This window comes from Poromitra crassiceps, assembly GCF_964638095.1.
Source record: "Poromitra crassiceps genome assembly, chromosome: 16".
Taxonomy (NCBI): Eukaryota; Metazoa; Chordata; class Actinopteri; order Beryciformes; family Melamphaidae; genus Poromitra; species Poromitra crassiceps.
Window position 1 is genome coordinate 38,486,926 of NC_139645.1, and position 25,000 is coordinate 38,511,925.

The following is a 25,000-nucleotide window of genomic DNA, read 5'->3' on the forward strand; positions in this document are numbered from 1 at the left end:
AGGATAATGGTGGGAGAAAACATCAAGTGTGCTTTCCTGCATTCGATTGCGCAACAGCTGATTTGTAAAGAGACGTCTTTGTAGTGCTAGAATGGATGGGCTAGCGCCGGGCCGTGCCGGAGCCCGCCCAGTCTGTCTGGCTCTTTAAAGCGTTTGGTTGGTTGTGTGCAAACATGGAAAGCGCCGGTCGGAGCCCGCCCAGTCTGTCTGTCTCTTTAAAGCATTTGGTTGGTTGTGTGCAAACATGGAAAGCGCCGTGCCGGAGCCCGCCCAGTCTGTCTGTCTCTTTAAAGCGTTTGGTTGGTTGTGTGCAAACATGGAAAGCGCCGGTCGGAGCCCGCCCAGTCTGTCTGTCTCTTTAAAGCGTTTGGTTGGTTGTGTGCAAACATGGAAAGCGCCGAGTCGGAGCCCGCCCAGTCTGTCTGTCTCTTTAAAGCGTTTGGTTGGTTGTATGCAAACATGGAAAGCGCCGGGCCGGAGGCCGCCCAGTCTGTGTAGTCAGTCACTCATGGTACTTGCTGTAAGACACTTGGATAAAATCGATACAAGAGTTCACCATATAACTTATGTTAAGAAATTTCCTCAACAGCAGAAAACTGGCATGGACCGGCTTTGTAGCTTGACTAGCTGCCCCTTGCCATGTTGTGTGTGTGTACACACACACACACACACACACACACACACACACACACACACACACCACACACACACACACCTGCAAAACGAATATATACAAAATGCAGTTCGCAGGCATCATGCAGCCCAGCCTCCTGTAGCTGATCTTCACATGTGGATCATGAGAGGAGGAATGGGAGCAGCCAGCCAGCGACTGAGGACGGGTCACCCAGCTGTCTGGAGCGGGGCCATGTTAGTCCGCTATGGCGAGGGGGTGCTGCTGCCAACCAGCCTGTGAAATCAGGAGTCATCCCCCTGACAGCAAAGGGAAGGGTGACAGTGGAGGTTGGAGAATGAGTCTGGTGAAATATGAGGCTGTCAGGACAGGAGAGAGCCTGAGCACGGTTAGGCACGCGCGCGGCCATCATGGCTGACTTCATCATTGGCACTCCCCATGGGGCCCGGGGGGGGGGGGGGTGGGCGGCTGGTTGGCGGGAACCTGATTAAAGATGGGAGCCTATCTTCCCTCCACAAGATCCACTCATTTGTACCAATTGCCTGGGACTATAAACACGAATATCCCAACTTCAATTTCTGCCTTTTCAAGGAAGTGGAACCTTAATGAAAATGTATCGCCCTGTTGTTGTCAGCGTGTGGACTCCCAGGCACGCCGGACGAATCGTCCATTTGCATATACCGTCCTCCTTAAAATTGATGAGTGGAGAAAGTGAGGGAACCGAGTTGTAAGAAAGAAAACTGCTTTGGCGGCAGTCGCGCAAAGTCGGCCCAGATGTTCTGGTGATGAGGCAGGAGGTATTTAAGCTGTCAAGACGGAGCACTCGAGTGTGTCTTGAGTCGACGACGCCACTGCTTCTCTGTTTCGTAGGACGCCCATCGCTTTCCATGCAGAGCGCTAACACCAAAAGTGAGATGTTTGTTAACTCAGATATATATACGGTGGAGTCGGCTCTGCATAAATTGTGCGCAGGAGGAGGCATTATGAAAACAAATGAACCAGTGAATGCAGCTGCATGTAAATCTGAACCCTGTTCCCCCCCCCCTCACTATTCAAATGTCTTCATCCATCCTCTATCTCACAGCCAGTGGTTTCTCATCTGCCTCTATTCTTCCTTCACAAAGCCATCTCTCCTCTTGCTTTTCCCAGGTCTTTATCCCTATGGAAATAAGGATCTCCTCACATATTTATTCATTTAATTAGGTTGCAAAGCAGATCTGCAGCCAGAAGATGAATTACCTTTGGCCTTGATATTGTGCCACAGATAGTGTGAGCCGTATAGGCTCTGCAGACATTAGACCGCAAGTCTTGAGGTGGGCTTTTTGGCAACGTCTGCTCACTGACTACTCCCTCTTCTCTCTTTCAGCTCAATTCAATTATCTTCACATAAACCTGCCCAAGTGGAGAATAGAAGTCGCCAGTCATGTGACATGTCTTCCAGCCGTGTCTTATAGACCCTTCTCACGGGGGCCATTTTGTGTCGAAAAGGCAGGGTTAACACAGGTGCAAGCAAAACACTAATGAGGGTTTCAAACGTCCATGATTGGAATGTGGAAACCCTCATTAGTGTTTTGCTCGCACCTGTGTTTATTCTGCCTTTTCGACACAAAACGCCCCCCCGTGAAAAGGGTCTATTGTAAGCCAGCTGGTCAAATGAGGGTGGAGTGATTTTGGGTCTTTGTATGTAGTTAGTCTTTTGACTGATCTCGGGGAAAGCCCAAAACTGTTGAGATCTTTGTAACGCTGATGGACTAAGAGGATGATGAAAAGGGGAGCACAGTCCGAAAGGTGAAGCATGTGAGTGCTCATGTTTTTAAATTTGCCTTTATTTGAATTGCGAACCAATTTTATTGACTTCTCATGTGGTGACCCTATTGTATTTTTTACTTGTGTTGGTTTTAATGTATTATATGTGGAATGAACTGGATGCTGCTTTCTTGGCTAGGGCCCACTTGAAAAAGAGATGGAAATCTCAATGTGATATAATGAAAACAATTACATTAAAATTAAAATGAATGTGTGTTACAATGACAAAAAAAGGCGGGGGGGGGGGGGTGATGGGGTTGGGGGAATGAGACATTCCAAACTATGTGATGAAGATGTGTGACTTGCCTTAACAAGATTAAACAAAGAACCTCAACCCCTCTGAAGAAGAGAATTGCTGCCGCGTTCTTGTAGCTATCCAAGTAGAGAAGTTAGTGTATGCTAAACAAATGCATGTGGGGAGCGCACTAGTTCTGGCTTCTGCTGTTAATACGCATGGCCGTAGCCAGGGTTTGAGAAATACTGAGGTCATTTTAGCGCGGCGTGGGGGGTCCAGGGGGGGCTGTGCCTCCCCGGATAGAAAATTGTGTCCATTTTAAAGTAGAATGTGAGTTTTGCGTTTAAGGAATTGAGAAAACTTTGAGAGCAGAATTAAGAGGCTAGATCTATAAAGAACTACAGACATCCTATTAGATTAATATCCTCTTCACTGTGCTGTTGCTTTACAATGATACAAAAAATAAATGTCTCCCCACATAATATATATTCTGCATACAGGTCACATATGGCAGAATACTGCTCAATTAAACACAATGGCCCATCTACACAAACATCACTTATAGGGGAGTTAGTTACCCATTCACTTCAATAGAACTGTCCCCAAAGTCAAGCCCTAAAGTCTAGCCCCAATGCAAAATTTGAACGTTGTGGTGAGTTATGTCTCTTCCTTCTATAGCACACAGAGAGGAAGCAAATTGTTGCATTTCTGATCAACTATGTCATATATCATGTTATTTATGAGGGCTTTAAAACATCAATGACAGATGAATTATAGATCTGGGGGCCGAGGCTATATATATATATATTATTTTAATTTAAGAAAATACCGAGGTCATGACCACGGTGTCCTCAATGGTAGTTACGGGCATGTTAATACGCTATGTGACTAATCAGGAGGCTATTTGAAGTGGCCCATAACAAGAAGACATGCAGCCTTCGTGCCTCCACGCCATGCAGGCACAACAAGGCCCCGTTTCAGGCACTTAACCCCAGCAGCTGTGAGTGAAAACATGGAGATGTTGATGCCAAAGAAACAACACTGTCACACTGTATGTTCTCACCCTTTCAGCGGAAGAGGCCAGGTCTTTTTGAAAAGCTAATACTAATATAGGCTACGTAACACACTTCACTACATGACTGTATGTCTCCATCACTCAGTCTTTCTCAGGCTCCAAAAACAAGCAAGCACTTCTTTTACATACACACGTAAGTCAACTCTCTCGCTGCCACACACACACATACACACATGCGCGCGCGCGCAAACACACACACTCTGTATGCTCACAGGCAAGCAAGCACGCATGTAAGCACAGACTACAGCACTTATACACAACCCTAACCCACTTACACAAAACCTGTTGATTTCATCGACGAAAACTATGACGAAAAATATTCGGCGACTACCTTTTCCCCCAAGAATAAGACGAGACTAACATTCTCAGACTTTTAGTTTCTTTGACTAAGACGAGACTAAAATACTTTGTCGACTAAACCTCGACTAAACAAAAACAGGATGAGGTTGGGTTGCTAAATATGATAAAAACTAACAAGGACATTTGACACTGACACAGTACTAAGACTAAGACTAAATTAAAAAATAAGTGACAAAATTAACACTAATTATAGACCCCTCAATGCAGCAGTTCAGTTTCCTGTGCTGCAGCATCATAGCTGTAGCTGATATTTAGTTGTATTAAAAACACATTAACAGAGATCACAGTTACAACAGAACCTGTCCAGTCTTAGCTAATGGTCTTATCTATATGTGTATGAGGCATTGTGTTCCAAAAATGTACAGCTACTTGCTTGGCTACAGTACATTATTTCCAGAGAGGTCTGTGTGCTTTCCACGCAGCGCAGCCAGCCTCCCTTCCTTCTCGCCTCAGCTGCGGGCTGAGCAGGGACTGTGATTAGGGTCCACTTGTCGTTGCTACGCCGACACTGACCCGGGCATTAGCTACTTTCCTTGGGTAAGAGTTGGCAACACTGCTTCAAATGACCATTACTAGTGCAAACACATCAGCAGATTCAACAGTTTTTATTTACTAAAACTAGACTAAAATGTGAACAGTTTTCGTTGACTAAAACTAGACCCAAAAAAAACCCGGTTTTATTTGACTAAGATGAGACTAAAATGCTCAAACTTTTAGTAGACTAAAACTTGACTAAATAAAAACAGGATGAGGTTGAGACTGAAAAACTAAGGACTAAGACTAAGACTAAATTAAAAATAGCCGACAAAATGAACACTACACAAAACAACATGCTGTGGCACAAGTGAATTAGTGTGAACAGCCTGAACAAACAGACAGCCCATACCAAGGGGAAGTCCCATCAGAGGGGGTCAGGGTTATGTTGGGACAGACCAAATAAGAGAGTGAGAACTGTGTATCAAAACAACCGGAAATATGTATATTTTTTCCTCTGGAGATGGAAAATATTTCCAAGAGGAATGTCTGTTTGTCACATTTCATAAATGAAACTGTCAAACCAACAATGTTGTATGCCAGGAATCCCTGCAGGAAACAGAAACAGAAGTCACTGTTTAGGCTCAAGAGAAACAATTGTTCTTCCTTTTGCTCATGCTATTAGCAAAACAAAACCCCCTTCAGAATGCTTTTACAAAACTGCGTTGAGGTCTGATTTCTTGGACATACTCTTGAACTGAATGGATGCTGAAATCATATTCCAACTGTATTAACACAGCAAGGAGATCTGAGGCTAGACTGCCACACAGGCAAACAGCTGGACTCCCTCACGGTTTCATTCTGTGCAGCAGTGTTGATCTTTTAGACAAACGACACTTTGAAACATCCTCAAACACTTTCAATCCCTTCCATCTGATTCTTCAAAGAGGCCGACTCCACTTTTTGTTTGGCGGCACTGTCCATTGAAGTACATTATTTATTCAAACCCTGAAAATGGCAAATGATAATTACATTTGTTTACTCTGATGCTTTTGTGTTAAACGTGACACACCACTTCTTTTGGATGATTATGAGATTATGATGCCACCTCTTGTTACCCCACCGTTGAAAACTGTTCATTTGACCACACCTTCCCTTCCACACGGCAGTGAGCTGAATTATTGCCAAGTCTTTTGCAGTAAATTGCTATTGAAGCCGATATGGCAGAGAGGTTATGAGGGGGACATGCCACCATGTTTGAGGATTGAGAACAAGGGGCAAAATATTGAAATTGGATCACTGCACCTTCCTGATAAAACATTGATCTTGTCTTCGCTTTGGGATTACATAAATGTAAGTTCATCTTGCTGCTTTCTGAGCATAAAAAAGTCATTTTCGGAGTTTTGTCTGATCACATGCGATCACATGATTTTGCTCATGTGATCACATGTGATCACGTGTGATCACATGTGATTTTGCACGTGTGAAGTTCATGTGGTTTTTCTGTAAGGGTGTTTTGTTTGAAGGCCTGTGCATTTTATATGCAGTGTATATTTTATATACAGTGTATATTTTTGTTTTTGAAAAGGTCAGATTTGCATTCCTGTCTGAATCATGCATGACAAATTCACATAGACGCCAGGGCAAATGCCTTAATGCATTAAACATATCACACCGAATATTTTCTGAATACGATCATTTCAATAACTTTGCTTCTCAAACAGCATTTCCTTTGAATCCTCTGATTTATTTTCTGTGTTGCATATAGATGTTAAATTACATTATACAAGATGTCTGCCCATATGTTGTAATATTAGCCACACACTGCAGTGATATTCCAGTCTGCACACACAACAATGTGTAAATGTCTTTATTGTATATGACATTTTTGACAGGTGTTCAATGTTAGACAAATTCAAAGTTCATCACCACACTTCAGAGATATGATCATCACATACTTTTACACTGTCATTCCTCTGAATGTCTTCATCACATGTTGTTGCTTCTGCCTCAGTGAGCATCATACAGTATTATCTGGAGCTACCAGAATAGGACTTGTAGATCAAATTAAAGAACTGAGTATGTACAGTACAATATGAAATGTCTGTGTACTATGGTAAATAAATTGGATACTATAGGCCAGGCTAGGCCTGTTCTGCACTTAAAAATGACATATCCAAAATGAAATAGAACACTTGACAAATTGGACACCACACTTATAAAATGCTATAAATGAAATTAAAATGTATTTGTTGCTTTTTTTCCCCACAGTTAACTAAAGTCATTGTTAGATCAATACTGACAGACTGGATCTTCTAAGTAATGACAATTGTTTGAATTTTCCCAATAATGGATATACAGTAGTTGTTTGTTTTGGAATATAACTTCATTTGTGTCCAAAATGAGTTACTCCTTGATATATTCAATAGAGCCGAGGCTTTTCAGATGTGTGCTACAACAGAGTGGTAGGAGGCCATTGTGAGCCATCCCAGGGGTTTCTCATGGAAACCATACACTCACCGGGAAACAATAGCTCACTCATTTACAGAGGTAGGTAGAGACGGCTTTCTGGCACTCTGCATCACAATGATAAGTCTGTAGCAGTAGTGCCCCCCCCCCCCCCCACAACACACACTATTGAATAAAACAAAGAATGATTCAGATTATCAAGAAAATAATATAGAAGTTCATGAAATTTCACAAATTACATTAACAATTCAAACATGAGGAACAAAGACAATCAGTTAGACAAATAAAATAATCTCCATCTCTAAAGTCATGCATCAGTGGAATATTGATAATACATTCTTAAAAAGGTATAGATGACCTATGTGCCATCTGACCAGTGTTGGTAGCGAAACAAAGCCAGTGTAAAGTTGTGGCTTACACTGTCTCTTGTTTCCTTCGGAAGCACCTCTTTGAAAATGACAATTTCTGCCAGTTGAGCTTCCAGTTAGTTTTGTATTCAAATGAGAACGGGAATGGGGACAGACTCATGACTCTGAGGGGATTCAGAGGGGCAAAGCGCCGAGCTTCATGTTGACTGCCTGCTTGATGGAAACTAAATGCAAACGAGACCCGCGGTCTTCCTCTCGCTGGTAAACACAACATTAAAAGGGATGTGCCCAGAGAATCAGCGTATCTCCAGCCTGGCCCCAGTGAGGCAACGAATTACAGAAAGCACATTATAGTTCTTCTGAGTCACTGAGCATCTCCGTCTGCCCCCCAGACAGCATGGATGAATGCACCTAGGAAGACTTCCTCCCTCATTTGATTTGCTGGATCACAGCTGAACCTTGACTTGTCTGGGACCACTCATTTCATCACGCCTTATTTATAAGCAAACTGAGCAACTCTGTGGGGGGGCGTGCACAGATGTTTTGGGCTGTGTGCAGATACATACGTGTGTGTGTGTGTGTGTGTGTGTGTGTGTGTGTGTGTGTGTGTGTAATGTATGTGTGTGTGTGTGTGTGTGTTTGTGTAATGTGTGTGTGTGTGTGTGTGTGTGTGTGTGTGTGTGTGTGTGTGTGTGTGTGTGTGTGTGTGTGTGTGTGTGTGGGCGTGCACAGATGTTTTGGGCTGTGTGCAGATACATACGTGCGTGTGTGTGTGTGGGGGTGGGGGGAGGGGGAGGGGGAGGGGGTGGGTAGTGCCCAGATGTTTTGGGTTGTGTGCAGATACATACGTGCGTGTGTGTGTGTGTTTGTGTAATGTATGTGTGTGTGTGTGTGTGTGTAATGTATGCATGTGTGTGGGCGTGCACAGATGTTTTGGGTTGTGTGCAGATACATACATGCGTGTGTGTATGTGTGTGTGTGTGTGTAATGTATGTGTGTGTGTGTGTGTGTGTGTGTGTGTGTGTGTGTGGGCGTGTCCAGATGTTTTGGGCTGTGTGCAGATACATATGAGTGTGTGTGTGTAATGTATGTGTGTGTGTGTGTGTGTGTGTGTGTGTGTGTGTGTGTGTGTGTGTGTGTGTGTGGGCGTGCACAGATGTTTTGGGCTGTGTGCAGATGCAGCAATTTGAAACCATGAGAGTCTAACCAGGCCACAGGATAAGTGGCAGAGATATGAGGAATAAAGCTGGAGAATATCATCATGGAGGCTCCAGCTAGGGCTCTGACTTGTTGGTTTATTATGGGCATGTCAGTGTGCAATATGCATTATGCAAACTGTGTGTGTGTGTGTGTGTGTGTGTGTGTGTGTGTGTGTGTGTATTTGCGTGCATGTGTGTGTGTGTGTGTGTCTTTGCGTGAGTGTGTGTGTGTGTGGGCGTGCACCTGCGTGCGTGCGTGCGTGCATAAAAACCCCACATTCTTTTCAGTGCCAGTGGAACCCGTGTTTGCCCTGGTCCCAGGATACCAAGACAGAAAAATGTAAGACAAACAACAACAACAACAACAAAAAGATTCCATTCACATTTCAATGGAACAGCTGTTCTGGAGGGTCACTCTGGCTGGGCAGCCTTCCAGTGCCTGATCAAGACCTGCAAAACAAACAGACAACAAACACCACTGTTAAACTAGTCCTGACAAAATGAAGAATTTCACTGGAGAAGGAAACACCGCACACATGAGATGAGGCAGAATTTGAGAGAGGGGTTCAAAACACAATGATTGCTGGCATGAAAACTCACTGAAATATTATTAAAGTTACTCGTTATCTTGAGACCTTTAATTGCAATTAATTGATTAAAGACATAATCACATGCATTTAATATTAAACTATATTGAGCAATAGAACATTATTTAAATATACAACTAACCCTAACCCCATCACAAAATCAATAAATAATATTTTGGAATGAAACGGTTGAAATATGACATTTTAAGGATGGAGAGAGTAGTGCTCATAGCACCTATCATGTATTTGACTGTCATCAATACCATAAACACTTAACCATTAGATCCTGTGATTCATTCATTCAGGAAATGCTTTAGCAAACATCATTCTAAGTGAATGTTTCATAAGAACAGCAGAAAGAGGGCTGATTTGCCGCATCAGCACTTGAAAGTAATGATGCTTTGCTCGTGTACATCCACTCTCCATGAAGTCCCTCCAAGAAGAGAGGATAGTCATTCAGAGTGCAATGATACACTGCCTAATAGAGCTATTGAAAAGTTCAACACCCCTACTGCTCCCTTTGAGGGGAAATATGAAAGTTTCAGAGGCCATTAATCTGAACTCGAGAATGAGCACATAATTCATTAAATCATCAGATATTTCAGCAAAGAACCCATTAACTCCACTAAGTCATTCAAAACACTGAAAGGCTGTCCATAAAATTGCCTTCAGCCTGCAATCTAGTGGTCCTGTGCAACTCAAAGTGTAGAGCATGACACAAACCCCTGAGCTAAGGTTAGGAGTTCAATTCCCATTCTACAAAATGTAGAATTCTGAAAATGTGTATATTCTAACTTACTGTGCTATTTTGCAGTTGGTTGTTGTGACGAAGCGTCCTGTGTAGTGAATGTTACACCTGATCACATTGTTGGTGAAGTCTGATTCCAGCACCAGGTACTTGGGATTAACCTGGAGCTGGGAGACAAAAGACAGAAGACACGTTACAAGTCAATACATGCTTTACAATTCACTACATGCGTTACAATTCACTACACGCGCCGGGGGGGGGATGGTCCTCCTCTATTAGATGGGGGATTTTATATAATAATATTTTTAATAATAAAAAAATAAAAATAAAATATCAATCAAATGTGTTTCTCTGATGTGCAGACGCTCATTTTTTCATTCATTATATTCTTAAAATGCTTCAACAACAGTGACCTGTAGGGCACTGATGGAAAGGAGAGCTCCATGCAGACAGGAATCTGGCCCCGGCCTGCAGGGGGTAGGTAAAAACAAACCCTGTGGGCGTTTATTTATTTGGTAATTTATCTAATGCAAAAATATGATTGGTTGAAAAACACTTGCAATTCACAGAGAACGATGTGAGAGTGATGTGTTTTTCAACCAATCAGATTTAGCTGGAGCATGACCCGCCCTGACCAATCAATACCAATCAATTAATTTATTCAACCCAATTGGTTGTTGATTGGATAGATTGCTAAGATTGACATTGTATCGTCCACTGATGAATCAGGCTCTCAATGCTGAATCAAGTAGGAAGTGAAATCCACTTTGCTGTGATGACCCATGTGATGACATGACAGGGATGATTTACGACATTTACTGACAACAGTAGCAGCATATTTTATTTCCCCCTTATTTTTATTTACTTTTTATCAAGCAGTAAGTGTTCACAAGCCAGACAGTCATTGCATTGGATTATGAGCCAAAACGAGTTTCGAGTTGCGGGCCGCGCTACTGCGGGATACTGGGATATTTGCAATGTCAGAAAACTGGAATATTTGCAACGTCTCGGCTGCAGCGGTTCCACTACAGACGGCATGGATATGCAAGTAAGTCAATTGATTTCAAGTTATCCGGGCCTTCTATTCAGCGTGGAAATGGTTCACCGAGCAGCGCTGTTTTTTTCGTATTTATGTATGTATCATGCTGTAATTTTTCCTAATAAAACCCGCAACCTTAAATTCCCACATTTTTGAACTGAATTTGGCCCGTAAAACACTCGCTGACTGCGAGCCCGTTTTTAAAGCGTGAGTGGTAATCTTTATACCATATGAAAGTAGAAGAAATAAGGAATCGATTGGGATGAAGCATGCCAACGCTGACGAAGGCATTTGCTGATGCGTACGTTGTGGTTGAAACAGGAATAAAACTTCAAAGGACATTTTTGAGTGCTGGCTCTTTCTCTCTACTCTATGGAAACTCCTGTGCCTTGCACCTAAAACCTTTTCATCTGGTGAGTGTTCGTGCTGATAGCTCCCCAGCTAGTCTGCTTTGGACGAAGCATGTCAACCTAGCATGTCGGGAAGGGGGGGTAAATAACGCTCCAAAGTTGATGAATTGGAATGTAACTAAACGAGTATGTTGATAGTGCAGGGGAAGGCACACTCTGGTTTCAGATGCAATAAAGTGTAATTTAACGCTATTTGACAACAGTTTCGGCCATAGACTTTGTCAAGTCTCATACAAACACAGTGCAAGACAGCCATTATAAAGACAGGTGGGCTGATTGAATGGACAACACCTGTCTTGTGAAAGCACACCTGAGTGTGATTACAATGACATCATAGTCATGCAGTAATAGGCTACATTTTCGGTACTGGCGCAGATTAATCAAAACATTGATGTCACAGGTAGGCTGTATACCATAATATATCATGAATCTATGTGAATAAATAGATTTATATAAATAGTAATGACAGCCTAATGCATAGAGATAAATCCTGAAACCTTCTCGCAACAGTTGTAGCCTAAAGCCAGTGGTTTTCAAAGTGGGGTCCCCAGCAAAAAGGGGGGATAATCTATTTTCACTATAATTCCATGCCATCCATAAGTAACACAATCTAAGATAGTGTAGAAGTGAGTAACTAGGCTAATAATAACTATAACAGCACAAATAATTGACAAAATCTCGAAATAAATATACAGTATTTACTCTGAGAAATGAAATAATGAGAAAAGGAACAATTATTGATGGTTAAAACTGAATAATGACATCACAACAGTCTAATCCTAATGCTAATTTAAAATGAGATATTCCTCTAAATCTGTCTTCAAACTGCAAAAGAGAAAAAAAAACGCCCACAAGCTACCTCCCCTGTTTCCAAGCTCACCAGCCGCCACTGCTACATGCGTTACAATTCATTACGCGCGCGCGTGTGTGTGTGTCTATATATATTGCAACCACAATCTGTGACACCTCACGGGATTACACGTGCTGGATCTGCTTCAATAGAGGATCCACCCGATGAGGAGTGTGGATTTGAGCTACAGTTGCATATACTGTATGCAGAAGTCATTTATGTTTCATTTGATCATGTGTGTGGTTCTTAAATCACGCCGACTGAGCAAACAAAACATGCATGAAACATGAAACATAGACAATGAGATGGATGGGGATGGCAATGGTTTAGCCAGTTAGCCACAACCTCTTATAGAATGGCCTATAGAACTTTTTGAAAGTTTTAACTATTTTAAATTTTATGACCCTAGAAACTTTCCAACTTTTTCACAAGTGAGATCAATTTGTTTGAGTAAGCTGGACCCACTGCCTCCAATCAAATGCGACCTTGTGCTGCCAGCTCCACACGTATCGGACTCCCTCCCAGCTCTTACCTTTAGTATGTAGTTTCCTGGCTGGATGTCTGTGATATCGATCCACTGGCAGTCGATATCAGCGTTGTATGTATCGTAGCAGCCCGGGCTCAGACCCTGACCAAACAGAGGGGAAGAGAGCATGAATACCAATACCGGCTCCTGCCTGCAGGGTCACTGGGACTTCTATAACTCTGAAAGTTTCTGAGTCATACATCATGTATGGATTGTGCAGAGGAACAGGTGCAGCTTGTGGTCAAAAGGTAAAATCGGATATGATACAATAAACCTAGTTAAGGCCTTTGATGTGTTTCAAATGGAATATCGTTTATCTACTGTATATTGAATCCGAACTTGTTCATCCTTGCTGTCATTTGTAGCATTGTGCTTTAGGAAACTATTGGCCTGCTTGTCATGTATCAAGCCTGCCTTTTTTATCTCTAATTCCCCTATGTCTCAGTAAAAATCTGTGTTTCACCACCCAGTATCGTCTTGCAAAGGTATCCCACACAGACGTAGTGATGTAAAAAACAAAACAACAAAATGGTTCAAAAGTAAACAATTTACACAAATAATCTACGCAAATCCTGACCCATCTTTAAGTCCAACGCCCCCAGTGGTTTGGTGGCGAAGAGAAGTCACTGAGAAGTGCACACAGACGCCCCTTAAACATCCCACACAAATTATATTCCAAAGCCTAAATCGATATGTGGTTGTTGTGGATATGTAAATAAAAATGCCAGACCGCCTGTCCAACTAAAGTGCGCAGTTCCCCTCTGTTGTGACAAGCGGGACCAACTCTAATTTCTTCATAAAGTGGGCAAAACACTGCTGTGAAACACACACATGCCATAACCACACACATGCTATAACCACACACATGCTATAACCACAAACATGCTATAACCACACATATGCTATAACCACACACATGCTATAACCACACACATGCTATAACCCCACACGTTATAATCACACACGTGCTATAACCACACACATGCTATAACCACACACATGTGTGACACAAACATGCTATAACCACACACATGCTATAACCACACACATGCTATAACCACACATATGCTATAACCACACATATGCTATAATCACACACATGCTATAACCACACACATGCTATAACCACACACGTGCTATAACCACACACATGCTATAACCACACATATGCTATAACCCCACACGTTATAATCACACACGTGCTATAACCACACACATGCTATAACCACACACATGTGTGACACAAACATGCTATAACCACACATATGCTATAACCACACATATGCTATAATCACACACATGCTATAACCACACACGTGCTATAACCACACACATGCTATAACCACACATATGCTATAACCCCACACGTTATAATCACACACGTGCTATAACCACACACATGCTATAACCACACACATGTGTGACACAAACATGCTATAACCACACACATGCTATAACCACACACATGCTATAACCACACATATGCTATAACCACACATATGCTATAATCACACACATGCTATAACCACAAACATGCTATAACCACACATATGCTATAACCACACACATGCTATAACCACACACATGCTATAACCCCACACGTTATAATCACACACGTGCTATAACCACACACATGCTATAACCACACACATGCTATAACCACACACATGCTATAACCACACATATGCTATAACCACACACATGCTATAACCACACATATGCTATAACCACACACATGCTATAACCACACACATGCTATAACCACACACATGTGTGACACAAACATGCTATAACCACACACATGCTATAACCACACACATGCTATAACCCCACACGTTATAATCACACACGTGCTATAACCACACACATGCTATAACCACACACATGTGTGACACAAACATGCTATAACCACACACATGCTATAACCACACACATGCTATAACCACACATATGCTATAACCACACATATGCTATAATCACACACATGCTATAACCACACATATGCTATAACCACACACATGCTATAACCACACACATGCTATAACCCCACACGTTATAATCACACACGTGCTATAACCACACACATGCTATAACCACACACATGCTATAACCACACACATGCTATAACCACACACATGCTATAACCACACATATGCTATAACCACACACATGCTATAACCACACATATGCTATAACCACACACATGCTATAACCACACACATGCTATAACCACACACATGCTATAACCACACACATGCTATAACCACACACATGCTATAACCACACACATGCTATAACCACAAACATGCTATAAAGTAAATAATGTGTTACTTGAGTGTGAGAGGTGCACGTGTTACTTGAGTGTGAGAGGTGCATGTGTTACCTGAGTGTGAGAGGTGCATGTGTTACTTGAGTGTGAGAGGTGCATGTGTTACTTGAGTGTGAGAGGTGCATGTGTTACTTGAGTGTGAGAGGTGCATGTGTTACTTGAGTGTGAGAGGTGCATGTGTTACCTGAGTGTGAGAGGTGCATGTGTTACTTGAGTGTGAGAGGTGCATGTGTTACTTGAGTGTGAGAGGTGCATGTGTTACTTGAGTGTGAGAGGTGCACGTGTTACTTGAGTGTGAGAGGTGCATGTGTTACCTGAGTGTGAGAGGTGCATGTGTTACTTGAGTGTGAGAGGTGCATGTGTTACTTGAGTGTGAGAGGTGCATGTGTTACTTGAGTGTGAGAGGTGCATGTGTTACTTGAGTGTGAGAGGTGCATGTGTTACTTGAGTGTGAGAGGTGCATGTGTTACTTGAGTGTGAGAGGTGCATGTGTTACTTGAGTGTGAGAGGTGCATGTGTTACCTGAGTGTGAGATGTGCACGTGTTACCTGAGTGTGAGAGGTGCATGTGTTACTTGAGTGTGAGAGGTGCATGTGTTACCTGAGTGTGAGAGGTGCATGTGTTACCTGAGTGTGAGAGGTGCATGTGTTACTTGAGTGTGAGAGGTGCATGTGTTACCTGAGTGTGAGAGGTGCATGTGTTACTTGAGTGTGAGAGGTGCATGTGTTACCTGAGTGTGAGAGGTGCACATGTTACCTGAGTGTGAGAGGTGCATGTGTTACCTGAGTGTGAGAGGTGCATGTGTTACTTGAGTGTGAGAGGTGCATGTGTTACCTGAGTGTGAGAGGTGCACGTGTTACCTGAGTGTGAGAGGTGCATGTGTTACCTGAGTGTGAGAGGTGCATGTGTTACCTAAGTGTGAGAGGTGCACGTGTTACCTGAGTGTGAGAGGTGCATGCGTAGCGCTTCAAGTGGCCGAAGTCACAGGTGGTGTCCTCCAGACAGAAGCTGGCCTTGTGTCCCTCGGCCACCTTGCGGCCGGTGCTGACCTCCAGTAAGTCATAATGGCTGAACTCATCCATACTGTGGTAGTGCCTGTTGGACCAAGCAGAGTACAGAGTGGACCAGTCAAAGGTGGAAGTGGAGCAAGTAAGGAGGCTTCCAGTTATCATTTGGGGAATTTCAGGCCTATTCAGACAGCTTACAATGCCAAGCAGTGGCCGCGGTGTATAGTGCAGCCATAGTGCGTCATCGTGTGTGTGTGTGTGTGTGTGTGTGTGTGTGTGTGTGTGTGTGGGGGGGGGGCGTGTGTGCCATGGATGTATTATGTGCCATGGATGAATTATGTGCCATGGATGAATTATGTGCCATGGATGAATTATGTGCCATGGATGTATTATGTGCCATGGATGAATTATGTGACATGGATGTATTATGTGCCATGGATGTATTATGTGCCATGGATGTATTATGTGCCATGGATGTGCCATGGATGTATTATGTGCAATGGATGTATTATGTGCCATGGATGTATTATGTGCCATGGATATATTATGTGCCATGGATGAATTATGTGCCATGGATGTATTATGTGCCATGGATATATTATGTGCCATGGATGAATTATGTGCCATCGATATATTATGTGCCATGGATGAATTATGTGCCATGGATGTATTATGTGCCATGGATATATTATGTGCCATGGATGAATTATGTGCCATGGATGTATTATGTGCCATGGATGTATTATGTGCCATGGATGTATTATGTGCCATGGATGTATTATGTGGCATGGATATATTATGTGCCATGGATGAATTATGTGCCATGGATGTATTATGTGGCATGAATGTATTATGTGCCATGGATGTATTATGTGCCATGGATGTATTATGTGCCATGGATGTATTATGTGCCATGGATGTATTATGTGCCATGGATGAATTATGTGACATGGATGTATTATGTGCCATGGATGTATTATGTGCCATGGATGTATTATGTGCCATGGATGTGCCATGGATGTATTATGTGCAATGGATGTATTATGTGCCATGGATGTATTATGTGCCATGGATATATTATGTGCCATGGATGAATTATGTGCCATCGATATATTATGTGCCATGGATGAATTATGTGCCATGGATGTATTATGTGCCATGGATATATTATGTGCCATGGATGAATTATGTGCCATGGATGTATTATGTGCCATGGATGTATTATGTGCCATGGATGAATTATGTGCCATGGATGAATTATGTGCCATGGATGTATTATGTGCCATGGATGTATTATGTGCCATGGATGTATTATGTGCCATGGATGTATTATGTGCCATGGATGTATTATGTGCCATGGATATATTATGTGCCATGGATGAATTATGTGCCATGGATGAATTATGTGCCATCGATATATTATGTGCCATGGATGAATTATGTGCCATGGATATATTATGTGCCATGGATGAATTATGTGCCATGGATGTATTATGTGCCATGGATGTATTATGTTATGTGCCATGGATGTATTATGTGCCATGGATGTATTATGTGCCATGGATGTATTATGTGCCATGGATGTATTATGTGCCATGGATGTATTATGTGCCATGGATATATTATGTGCCATGGATGAATTATGTGCCATGGATGTATTATGTGGCATAAGACACAGAGCTTGTTTACTGTAATGTGTTCAAACCACCACATGGCCTCACCTGTGTTAACGTTGATATTGAAAGTGATGTTGCAGCTTGACTGAGCATAATATCATCAAGTATTAAAGGGTAATGGATCATTTAATGGCAACAATAAAGCATTGATAAAGCAAGACATTAACTCGCTAATGAAGTATGAATGCTACTTAATTACCTTGTATCAGTCTGCCAGATCAGAGGTGTATGTGTGTGTGTGTGTGTGTGTGTGTGTGTGTGCATGCACGCGCATGTGTGCATGTGTGAGCCCTGCGTGAGGGCATTTGCTTGTGCATGTGTGTGTCAGTGTATGAAGGTGTTTGTGTGCTGGCACTGATGTGCTTGTGTGTGTGTGTGATGTGTGCATGTGTGTGTCAGTGTATGAAGGTGTTTGTGTGCTGGCACTGATGTGTTTGTGTGTGTGTGTGTTTGCACGGCTTTAGCAGCTTAGGAAAGCCTGGATGCACATGACCACTGATCTCAGCTGAACTGGAATTAGAAACGAGTGACTCTCAGTCGCTCCATTTCAAATCATTTGCCATGTTAACCGCTATCTTGCTTGGCCCTCCGCCAAAGTGCCCTGGGAGACTAATTAATGCTGTGGGCGCTAATTGCGGTCCATGCTAACACCGGCATGTTTGCGTGTAAGAAGACATCATATTTCCATGTCGATGGTAAACCTTACATCTTGATTTAGCTTTTTCAACAACTGAATTGTTTTATGGTCAAATATGATGGTTCAGTCACTCCATCTTCTGCCTTTCCATACAGGTGGGACAACAGTATGGCACTTTATATATATATATTTATATAGGGCTATACTTTGACAGTGTCGACAGTGTCTGATTAACTAGGCCAGTTATGCATAATCTAGGTTATGAATATAGAAATATGACCCTGGGCTGAAGAGTCTTCCAACATGGAAAACACATTATAGGAATACGTATTACAGGGCTTACATTCCTAGTTATTGAAATGAATGAGTCTGAATATTGTTCAGAGAAAGTCCCCCTCGCTGCCAATCCTCTAAATACTTGAGCAGTGTTTGTTTTGGTTGATGTAGCACAGGTGAGGTAAGCGCTGGACCTCTTACAGACACAGTATAAATAATGTTGTACGTACGCCTCAGCCTTACCTCATGGTCCATGTTTCAACAGAGCTTTTACTGGAACACTCATTAAAGACTGAACGATGACTTGGAAGGAAAAGTGGGTACTTTCCACAGACGGAGCGAGTGACAATTCTTTCCATAGGGAGGGAACCAATTAAGAGCTGCTCTCAGGTAACGACATGTTTGTTGATCTCTGCAGGTCGTGCCCTATCTCTTTGCTTTGAATCCTCATCACAGAATGTTATAATGACTACAGACATTTGTAACTGTCAGTGGACAACCTGCACGTGTATGAGACTGTGTGTCTGTTATGAGACTGTGTGTCTGTTATGAGACTGTGTCTGTTATGAGACTGTGTGTCTGTTATGAGACTGTGTGTCTGTTATGAGACTGTGTGTCTGTTATGAGACTGTGTCTGTTATGAGAATGTGTCTGTTATGAGACTGTGTCTGTTATGAGAATGTGTCTGTTATGAGACTGTGTGTCTGTTATGTACTGTATGTGTCTGTTATGAGACTGTGTCTGTTATGAGACTGTGTCTGTTATGAGAATGTGTCTGTTATGAGACTGTGTCTGTTATGAGACTGTGTCTGTTATGAGACTGTGTCTGTTATGAGACTGTGTCTGTTATGAGACTGTGTCTGTTATGAGACTGTGTGTCTGTTATGAGACTGTGTCTGTTATGAGACTGTGTGTCTGTTATGAGACTGTGTCTGTTATGAGACTGTGTCTGTTATGAGACTGTGTCTGTTATGAGACTGTGTCTGTTATGAGACTGTGTGTCTGTTATGAGACTGTGTCTGTTATGAGACTGTGTCTGTTATGAGACTGTGTCTGTTATGAGACTGTGTGTCTGTTATGAGACTGTGTCTGTTATGAGACTGTGTCTGTTATGAGACTGTGTCTGTTATGAGACTGTGTCTGTTATGAGACTGTGTCTGTTATGAGACTGTGTCTGTTACTGTGTCTGTTATGAGACTGTGTCTGTTATGAGACTGTGTGTCTGTTATGAGACTGTGTCTGTTATGAGACTGTGTCTGTTATGAGACTGTGTCTGTTATGAGAATGTGTCTGTTATGTACTGTATGTGTGCTCTGTGTGCGAGTGTGAGTGAGTGTGCATGTTGATGTATGGCTGGGTGTGTGCTGTCTTTGGACCGGGGAATGGGAGGGCCTCGGAGGGTGAAGTGTAGTCTTTATTTTTCTTCCCACAACAGACATTTATTTAGATGGCAGTCTTGAGATGGTTATCGATGTGTATGTGTGTGTGTGTGTGTGTGTGTGTGTGTGTGTGTGTGTGAGAGAGAGAGAGATAGAGAGCGAGAGATCTTCAGTCTCTTCTGAAGATTTCAAAATAACAACGGTTATTTACAGATTCTGTGAATTCTTTCTTAATATACTGTAATTGCTCACTATTTGCACTATCACCGATTAATTGCCCGTTTATTACTGTTTTGTTATTATTCTGAATAGATTCTGGTCAACAATAGTCTTCTATTCTATTCTATTCTATACTATTCTATCTTATCACATTCCATTTAATTTTCTCTTCTCTTCCTCTTTGAATATCTTCAGATTTTGTGATTTATGTTAGTGGGTAACAAAATGTCTTGTTTTCCGTTTGTGTTTCTTTGTAATTGCTAAGTGTCGCTAATGTATATGCTTTGGCAATGTAAGATGCACCTAATCATGCCAATAAAGCCCTTTTTGAATTGAAAATAGATTTTTTTAGAGAGAGCGAGGGAGAGAGAGAGAGAGCCACTGGACTTTGCACTGTCTGGAAGGGCCCCTTGCCTCCTGGAAATCCTGGATCCCCTGGCCGACTATGTCAGCTATAGGGAATGCAGCGTTGGAAGGACCCATAGAGGCTTTAATAAGAATAGCTTGTAATCCCAATATACAAAACATTCCAATCCTTCTCCGAACCCATGACTCATTTTCCACTCGTGTTGCAACAGACGGGACTTTGAGGGGTTTTCACAGCACAGTTTGGGGTGTGGAGACACAGAGAAGGAGCTTCTATGGGAATGTAGCAAGGGTCTGACATTCGCCTTCCACGAAGTGCAACCAAGATATGAAGACATCTCCAGGCACCTGCACAAATAGCAACCATGACCTTTGACCTTAAAGCTCAGATGGCCCTAATACAGTTGTACTGTAAAGGCTGGAGACAAATCAAGCAAAAGTTGAACTTGATTTACATTCTGCATTATGAAATTGTGACATGACATGGCAGAATGAGTAACTATGTAGTGGTGTCAAAATAACAAGTCGAAGCAAATACGCAGAATGCTTTGGATGACTTCCACTTCATGGCGATGGCTATATAAATAGTTTCCTTGCGGAATATTGTGTGTATTGTGGGTTAAAAAATACAAGATTCCAACTTTTTCATAGCCCATGAAACCCAGAGAATACCATTTCCTTCCCTTCTTCTAATACTCAAGTGAGAATGATAGGATTGAATGTGGCATTAAAAAGCTACACAGCTTAATCAACAAAAATGCAGTGCAGAGCAGTTCATTGTGCGGGCTAGAGATTCTCTCTCCCTACAGAGATTTCTTTGTAACCAAACACACTGTCCTACTAACCCATATCCACGACCACGGCGTCACACTGCAGCAGCCACATGATCTGCTGGTACATATAGAGAGGCAAAGTGGAACGTCACTTCCTGCTTCAGCACTGTACCAGAGATTTCCATCCGCCATTTATTTTCCCATAGAGATTTCGTAAAATGCTTATAAAATAGTTGTACTTTGCTGAACCAAACGGTTCAGCTAACGCTAAAATCGAGAGAGACCATAGAACATTTCACTCGGACCAAAACTTAAAAAAACAACATAGATTTTTTGTTCTTTAAACCCGCATTTTTTTTTTAACGTTTTGGTCCCACTGTAATGTTATGCGATCTCGCCTGTTTCTAAATATATCTGTACCGTTTGGTTTGAACCAGTGAAACTATTTTTATACGCATCTTACAAAATGCGTATGGGAAAATAAATGGCGGATGAAAAATCTCTGGTACAGTGCTGAAGCAGGAAGTAGGCGGTCACTTTGCCTCTCTATTGACAGGGGGAATGGATTGATTTCTCATTCCCATCACGCTGGCCAGTGGAACGACTGCCTTGGCATGCGGTCCCCTGGGAACCTGAGTCTGAGTGCAGGCCGGTGTCACGCAGCAACATGGCCAATCTCCTAATGGCCAGTCAACATTCCTCTAGCATGAGGACAGTCAGCCAGAGCCTGGCACCAGCAGCAGCAGCAGCGGGCAGAACAGACTGAAAGTGAGACAGAGACCAGCCTACATGGAACATAAGGTCATGAAACAGTGAGCGTTCCCAAACATCACCTCATCAATAGACCAGAGAGACCCAGCCTGGGACACAATTAGCTTGTTAAAGCAGCAGAAATCTGTCCCAACGAGGAAGGCGAAGACCCGAAGGGACAGCTTCGCTTTTGTCGCAGTGAGGCCAACGTGGAAGTACCGAGAACTGCAGCTCCTCAAATGGCCACTTGAGGCTGGCTACAAAAGGGAGTATTTCCCCATTCATTCCTATGTTAGAATGTCTGTCTTTACCGCAGAATTAAACATGTTTACAGCCTGGTTCAATTTGGTCATTGGTTAGCTAATTTCACCTTTCATGACAATGGTGAGGTGATGGGGTGGGGGATTTTTATATATTTTTTATATATTTATATATTTCCCTTGGTGATGTAATCTGTTAGATGATTAAAAAAAAAGACGTGATTTTGGCATGATTGACAGGTCGCCTGTCCAGTGACCAAATGAGGCGTGTCAATTAACGCTTTCTGTGCGTTTGGGGCTTAACTAACACAATGTGAAGCGAGACTTGTTGAGGCTTGACTTTCACATGGTCTGTTGAGTGCATTTTTAAAAAGCCTTTCACAGAGGGAGAACTATAACAAGTATGCTTGGTGTCAACGCGAGGTCGCTTAAGAATAAACACACTCTTCTGTGTCTAAGACTAACAAATCATTGTAATAAAAAAAAAGCGAATTTTTCAATAAACCGTTTTTCATTTTTAATCAGTGTAGCCTACTGAGAGAGGTTTATTCAATGTAGTATAGCCTACCAGAAAGATTGCTAACTAGCTCCTTTAATCATTACCATAAGGGTTGACATAGCAACCAGTAGCCTGGCTTGGCTGAAACGATGTGTGGTATATTGAGTACTTACTGATGGCAGCTGTGCCACTCCCAGGTGTGGCGCGGCCTGTTGGGCATGAAGTCAGCGGTCCCCTGGTTCTTCACCCTCTGGGGGAAGCGCAGCAGAACCCGCACATCGTAGTCGCTGGCCTCGGCGCCGTAGGCGGAGCTGAGTGGCAGGCACATACATCAAGACCGGTAACAGTGAGGGGAACAGTAGACACTGTTACACACTATACTATACAGTCAATGCCTACAAAGAATGTCTGAATGTCGCTTTCTCATAACTAAGACAAGGGGGAGGAGAGCAGGACTGGAAAGGCTTGGAGGCATGAGCATATCAAATACATAATTCATTTTACAGATTACAGACATCACTCCGAATACACATTTTCAACACTGGTGGGAGGGAACAGAACGAGTTTTTTTTTTTTTTTAGAAGGTAGGGGGCGCAACCTCGAGTTCACAATAGCACTGAAGATCTAAGCCGTTTGTCTTGTGGCTGTTGTTGACATTGGAGTGTATGGCAAATTACAACATGGCCATCTGTCTGTGATTGCTGCAAACTCAGACAGGATATGAAAGGGCTTTGAGGGATGGCTGTGCTTGTGCTGCGGGAGAGGGCAAACAGAGCAGCCATGGGGATAGCAGCAGACTTCCATCATTTCAATACTGTCCTCGGTGCAGAGGCAGTCAAAGGTCCCAGGTTCAGGTTATGTTATGTTACTTCATCTATGTTATGCTGTGGCTCTGTTGTGAAACGTTTTATTATTGTTGTTTATTTCAGGTATTACTGTGCAGAATGGGTCAACTCCAGGAGTCTGACATAGCATTGTGGAAAGGTTATCAGCTGTGTTGCAAGCAAATGCTGACTATAAGTTTATCAAGGCTACAGTATCTTGCACTCCACTCTAAATAAAAAATAGTAAATAATGTTGCAAAAACATATATGCTACAGAATTAAGAACATTTGCTGCTAACATGAAATCAAAACCAGTAAGGGCCGGCAGATTGTTGCTATAGAGTGGAAGCAAAATTAACAAATCAAACAACATTGGAAATGTACAAAATAGGCAAAAATCAGTTAATTCCTGAAATGAAAAGGAGTCAGTACAAACTTCCAGTTGGGTTTACCTTGATAGACATTTTTCCTCAGCAGCACAGCGGAGAGAGTACATGTGCGCTCTCTGGATGTATGTGGAGGCCTGGACATAGTTGGGATCAGGAACCAGGTCAGGCAAACCTGAAACAATAAACACACTGTTTCTTTAAGGCTAAACCCATGTTATCTTTACATTATTTAATACCAACGCCAAATTTGTGTCTGCACTCACTTAACAGAACACAATGTTTTACACTGTAAACCAGTGAACAGGGTTGTGGAGCAATAGATTACATGCAATCTATGTAATCCTATTCCATGCATGGAATAGGATTCCATTAATCTGATTACAAAAAATAACAGTAATCCATCACAGTTTCTGTTAAAACAAACGCACATCCACCACCTATAATCAAAGAAACTAGTAATTACTTTTTTGGATTGCTCAGAAGTTTGGTCACAAACATCATTTTATAATTCTTGGGGAAATATAGTGAAAGTAAAATAATAGACTGTGTTTTAACCGTTATTATTGTTGCATTTGTAGCCAAAGTAGTTCAAAGTAACTGATCAGTAATCTGTAACAGACGACATTTTGAATTCCTTGAATTCCTAGAATCCTTCCCAGCATTGCCAATGAGGTCATGTCTCAGACCAGGAAAGCAGCGCTCTTGGCGCATTTGCCATCAATGTGTCATTACCTTGTATTTAAGGTGGTTTGTTTCATTACCTTGTATTTAAGGTGGTTGTTAGTGGCGGTATGAGCGGTTACAGGGCAGCGCCAGGGCCTGCAGTTGAACACTGGGGC

General features: G+C 42.3%; 1 protein-coding gene across 1 annotated transcript in view; it reads right to left on the reverse strand.

Moving 5' to 3' along the window:
• Positions 1 to 7,193: 7,193 nt before the first annotated feature.
• Positions 7,194 to 25,000, reverse strand: part of loxl1 (lysyl oxidase-like 1) — a 28,972-nt gene continuing 11,165 nt past the window's right edge. The window contains exons 2-7 of the mRNA XM_083652977.1: positions 24,225 to 24,333; positions 23,122 to 23,259; positions 16,045 to 16,201; positions 12,784 to 12,879; positions 10,004 to 10,119; positions 7,194 to 9,067 (exon numbers count right to left, since the gene is read on the reverse strand). Of these exons, the coding sequence (XP_083509103.1) occupies positions 9,061 to 9,067; positions 10,004 to 10,119; positions 12,784 to 12,879; positions 16,045 to 16,201; positions 23,122 to 23,259; positions 24,225 to 24,333 (623 nt within the window). The 3' untranslated portion in view covers positions 7,194 to 9,060. The remainder of the gene's footprint in view (positions 9,068 to 10,003; positions 10,120 to 12,783; positions 12,880 to 16,044; positions 16,202 to 23,121; positions 23,260 to 24,224; positions 24,334 to 25,000) is intronic.